We start from the raw sequence: 6,000 nt of genomic DNA, 5'->3' as shown, positions 1-6,000 counted from the left end.
TGAGCTATAAGCCTAAGAACATCGTTGGTGGCCTTTCTAATGCAGGACCCAATGATCAGAGCCATCCTCATGGAGCAGAGACGGGAATTGTACAGAGAATGTGATAGAAGAATCATGCACTTTTTACTTCGCCCTCTTCTGTAAGGAAAGAAGGATGTATATTGGAGAGATTCTTCTCGGTGCCTTTTAAATCTTTTGCACTGGTTTTCACAGAACACCACTTCATGAAGAGGTTGTCACACACAGATGAATGCCCTGGATGGGAAGTCAGAAGTTCCAGCTCTTAGGAAACAGTAGGTGGAAGGAGAGTTTTTCATTCAAAGAATATGGGAAAAGGGGAGGAGAAACTGATATCCCATCTAAGGCTTCTGGGTCTCACAGGGATCCTTTTCATGTTCCTAAATCAGTCCAAGGGGGGTGGGGCAGGGTGCCAAAATGGGCTCATCAGTCACTCCGTGCATCCAAGCTGGAAAACATTTAACCCTGAGATGCAAATCATTTAATCATGCTGACTCAGTAGGGACCAAAAGTTGTGAACCCTTGGGATCCAGGAATTCCCAACATGATGTGATAATGCATTTCACAGCATGAACTTCAGATCTCTAGGACCCAGGCTGGGAAAAAGATGGCAGGGATCTACATTCTCCTAAAGTTTTATCCTTCCCTACAAATGCATTGAAAAGGAGGGATCCCCAAGGGGAACTCCCACTTCCCACCCCCTCCACATATCTTTTTCTTTCTGTTTGCACCATTAGGTCAGCAGGTTAATGAAAATGCACTCTAAAATTATAAAGAGGATAAAGCCAGGCATGGATATTAGATTTCCACTGGAGTCTGAATATTCCATCTGCACATTTTTAAGAAAACTCCATTGGCTGCAAATCTTAGTTTTGTCCACATTTTGCCTGGATATGTCTGAGGTGCTTAGAAACTTGGTAAATGCTAATTGCCTACCTTGGAAACAAAACTAGGAAGGCTGGTTGGTTCCCAGCTTAGACATGAGGTGTTGCAAGCTTTCTGTGTAGTTGAATAATTTGTCAGGATAATGTTGGGAGCAAACAAGAGTGGGGGATTGTATTTTTCATTTTCTAGCATGTATTTTTCCCCTCCCCTTTTTCTTTAGCTTCTTTGTCCATCTATCTTTTTTCTTTTCCTTTTACAGAATACTCTCATCCTTAAGGATGGACCTGTAAATACCCAGCATTTCCTCTTGAGTCACTTAAAAATATTTACTTACTTCTTCGGGGCATCAATCCACATTAAAGGACAAAGTTCATTGCACCAAACAGCTACTCTGAGAAAGCTGCTTTTACAGCAAATATTATAAAATGATGCTTTGACTGAAGGATGACATCTGACATTAACGTCTCGATTGTGCTCACTCTTTCTGAAGGAATGGCTCCAATGAAAGTAAATTGCTGCTGAAGACAAACCAACTGGAAAAGACCCTTGTGCTTTTTTTTTTTTTCTTTCTTTTTTGTTCCTTAAGGTTTTCACAATGGCTTCAAAGGCAACGTGAATTAATCATTTGTTTTGACCCAAGAGCAGCAGAACTTATTTTGAAGACTTAAACAGGCAACACAAATGTAAACAGAAATCTGGGACTCCCAAATGCTAAAGTTGGAAGGAGTCAGTCTGAAAACATCAATTCTACTCAGCGTTTATTTTCACTTGAAGATAGTGGAAATCATATAAATCACGGACAAAACGAGTTCTTCTTGCCTGGCAATTGTCCACATGAATCTGTTAACCTTTAAGTATAGATACAGAATTTTTAATAGAAAGACAGGGCAATATGGCAGTTAGTTAGCAACTGATACTGTAAACTACAGGAGATACAAAGTTCTGTCATATAAATTAATTGCCATTACAAAAAGGCAACTGCTTGAGCTAAGAAGGTACAAAACTGGTAACTTCCATAAATATAACAAGAAGCTAAGTGAAGAAATACATAACAGACTGTTTTTCCTATATAATATTCAAATATGCAAACTAAGACACCTGTGGCACTTTACATGAAAGTAGGAATATGACAGACCACGCACACCACCCTCCCACCCACCCATGTCCATCCAGACCCCCTCCCCTCCCCCCAAGTGGATTTCCCAAACACAGCAAATTCTAGGGTTACAAGGACAGGATGCTGCATGGAAGCAGCAAGACGGCGAGCTCTGAACTGCTAGACAAAGAAGGAGCCTTATTGACAGTTGTAAAGCATTAGGCGTCAGACAGAAACTTGTCAAAAACAGCTGTTGTTGGGTACTGATTGATAATGTTTTCATTCTGACGGCTGAGACACTGCAGACAGTCGTGGGTCTGAGAAGAAGCCCATCCCTGGTGCACACATGAACACACACACAGACAACGGGAAGTCATTTAACAGATGGCTTAGGAGCACTCAGCTACGGTATCTTAAAAAGACAACATTGTACATTTAATGAACGTGCAGAGAAAGCAATGCCTAATAATCATTTATTTTTCATAGAAGATGAGCACAACAGGACAAAATAAAAGCAGGGATTGTGCAAGTGGTTATTGGAATAAAAGTTTTGTGCTGCTCATGGGTTACATTTTAAAAATATTCCAGGATGCTGCAGACCAAATCTGAATATGAATCTTTTTGGATCCATTTCATTTAAAAAAAAAAAGGAAAGCTTAAAAGAAGTGTTCGATGTTCCAAAGGTAATGATTTCCTTAAAATTCACCCACAAGATCAAACCACAAAAACTGTATCTGAATGACATATATCTTCTGGAGAATTACAAGGTAGTACATCACCTTGTAATAGAATGCGAGTCTGTGGTATTTGGGAATCAGTCAATGGAAAAAAAATTCCAAACATGTTTTTATTGCTCAGGTGAAAGGAGCAGTTTTCTCTCATTTGTTCACTTTGTAGTTTAAATGGTCAAAAATCTACAAAATGTGCCAAAGGGTATTCTATCCATTAACCTCAATATCCATAGATTATTCCTGATTTAGAAAAAGCCAAAGGTGCCAAAACTTTGTAAAACTGTACATTTATCTCTGTACAATTTTATCATTTAAACTAAATGCAGAAAACAAAAACAAAAACAAAAAAACAGTTTCAAAGACTGAATCTAGGCCTTAAAATTATTTATTTGCTGCAGCCCTAGCACATTATTAAGGGCATACTGAAACCCCTGAAAATAGAGGTTTATAGTAGAAATACTGATAGACCTTTAATTACTGGATGGAGACATTGACAGACTCCATTAACCTACATTAGCACTTACTGAATGACGATACAGATGATTCTGCCTTTATTATCTGTCAAATCATGCCAGCTTAAGCCCTAGCCAGTATAAACCATACTTCATTTGGCTGTTTTTAAAAAGTTTTGTCTATTATTTTAAAAATTACTTTCTCTATATCAATCAGACATAAGATTTTTAGAAAAAGGTTTTCAGAAACATATTACACTGCAGCTTGACTTAATGTTGGGTAATTTTTCCATTAAAAAAATATTTGAGGACTTGATGAACAGTGATGCATACACTGTGCCTACATTTCCTCTAGCTCTTCTCAGAAGTGGAAATAATGTCTTTGCTCTTAGCAAAGAGCAGACTGAGGGAGACTTTAGATGTAATTAAAAAAAATTAGGCATCTTGTCTTTAAGTTCTTTGAAGTCAATTTTACTATGGCAAGGATATTCCTTTCTGATAAGGTAATTAACTGAAGTTTTTGGTGCTTATTTTTTCCCATATGCTATAAGGCCAGTATACAAAAAACTTAAAAATAAGATAAAACCACAAAGAGATTTTGAAAATGATACACATATTATGGGGAATGCCAGTCACACAACACTCCAGCCCAAACCCAGGGTAAGTGAGCCAAGGTTCTCAGTCTCCCTGAGTCCTCTATAAGGGATTTGATTTCTATGAGCCACAAATTCCATCCATTTTAGCACAGAGAAGAGCCGCTTAGAACAACAGAAGGAAGAGACATGAGGTGAAGATAATTAGTGGTAAACAGAGAATAAATTCTCTCTCAGTAGTGTGTACTTGACGGTAATGCCGACGATAAGTCACCTGATTTACAGAATATTCACTTTAATAGAGAGATGAGAGTTTGAGATAACTGGAAGAAAACAGATACTAAAGCCATTACAGTCCAGATACCAAAATAAAATTAAAGGGAGAAACTAACATGGTAGGCTCAAGGCCTTGTGGGAACCCATTTTCTTCACCAGATTTCACATTCTTACAGCTTCATGGTCTTTTTCTTCTAACAAATTTATCAGCTGAGAGAAGCTGTCTTTCAGTGCCTCCATGTCATCCAGCGAGCAGGGCTGCAGAATCCAGCGTTTTCCACGTGCAAGTGGTTCAAGTTCAAAATATTTTTTGACCTTAATTGGGGGGAGGGAGAGAAACAGATTATTAATTACATCGGAATCTTTCTCTTACTGAAATTTTGTGAGTTATGAAGTAGGGGAATTTTAAGAAGCTATGTGAACTTGATGTTCAGGACTTTCTAGAATCCCATCTGCAGCTGTGGTTATAATATAGGTTATATGTTGTGACCCGGGAGTGTTTTCTTTAGGGGTGAATGAACTGCTTGCAAGCTACCATTCCACCCATTCACTTAACAGCATGGGAGGTCTGATGAAGTCTGAGAAAGAATTATATGTACTATGGCACAGGTCAAAAACACACAGCAGAACACCAAAAAGTTGCAATTCAATCAAAGTAATTCTAGCAGAATCGCGTTCATTATATCACCTTGCTAACTTACTAAACTGGTGACAGCCAATAATATGTACACTATCAATTACACAAGACAATCATTTTGATCAAACATACACAAAACAAAAAATATAATTTAAATAAGCCTTTGTATCTCTCATTTAAATATGTGTCTCTGGCATATATTTCTGAGACCTGGGAAAGTGGTTTTCTAGTTAAGAGATGGAAACCAAGTGCATGTTTATGCATATATATTCTTATATAAATATACATACACACATAAAGTCTCTTAGCTTTTTTTCCTCCCAGTCTTGAATTTTCAGGAAGAGAAAAATCAAGACTTTATAACTGTTATGTGGGGTGTAGCATGTGCTATTGGAAAAACCTATTCTACTATGAATTGGTCACAAGTCACTCTCAGTGTGTGTGAGGTAGGATACTGACTAATAGCATACAGGATTACCAACTCTGGACAGCAAATAAATAACAAATTATCATGGTTTCCAGAAGTATTGATGATGTTTCTCTCAAAGGGTATGATAAAGTACAAAGTTCATGAAGCTACATACACACATACACATGCACACACACTGTATCACATAAGAACAGGATATTGTATTTTGGTAGCAGGGCTTACATTATATCAAACACAGTGAGTAGCAGCAACAGAAGAAGTATTATTCAAAGACATTCTTTGTCAACAAACTGAGTTAAATCCCATGTGCCATGGAGTTACCACTTGCCAAGGTGTTACCTTAATCAATACCTTGACCCAGAAAAAAAAGGTGTTCCAATCTTAAGCCACTTCCAAATGTGGTTTCATTTTGACTTTATCATCATAAGTACCAGACTACTGTTAACAGCAGAGATATACCATTCAAAGTGGTATTAATATGTGTGTACATTTTTTATGTAAGAAGATATAAATAACACTAAGCTTTTATGGTACTTTAGGAATCCCAAATATGCTAACACTTTACAGTTTAAGTGTGTCCCAAAAGTCCTTCGAGAGATGTCTGCAAATTCATAATAAATACTCCTTCTAACAACAACAACAAAAAGTCCTTGAGAATGGAAGGACTCTCATTAATTCTGACTCTGAAGAGTAATGGGAAGCTCATTTACAGATCAGAAAATGGGTCCATGACTTCAGAACAATTTTTGGCCAAGATATTTTACAAACAAGAGGAATTCTCCCCTATGGAAAATGTAAGTTTCCTTCTTTTAATTTCTTTAGGGCAGTGAAAATTACTTACTTCAATAAGAATCTGAAATTGCTTGTGCAAAGACCAGGACC

At 37.4% G+C, this 6,000-nt stretch overlaps 1 protein-coding gene across 1 annotated transcript in view; it reads right to left on the bottom strand.

The window, feature by feature from the left end:
* Positions 1-2,096: 2,096 nt before the first annotated feature.
* ARL15 (ADP ribosylation factor like GTPase 15) overlaps positions 2,097-6,000 on the bottom strand; it is a 447,977-nt gene continuing 444,073 nt past the window's right edge. The window contains exon 5 of the mRNA XM_061129803.1: positions 2,097-4,366. Coding sequence (XP_060985786.1) covers positions 4,214-4,366 — 153 coding nt within the window. The 3' untranslated portion in view covers positions 2,097-4,213. The remainder of the gene's footprint in view (positions 4,367-6,000) is intronic.

The sequence above is a fragment of the Dama dama genome, chromosome 25, assembly GCF_033118175.1.
Source record: "Dama dama isolate Ldn47 chromosome 25, ASM3311817v1, whole genome shotgun sequence".
Taxonomy (NCBI): Eukaryota; Metazoa; Chordata; class Mammalia; order Artiodactyla; family Cervidae; genus Dama; species Dama dama.
This window is presented reverse-complemented; position numbering and strand designations above follow the sequence as displayed.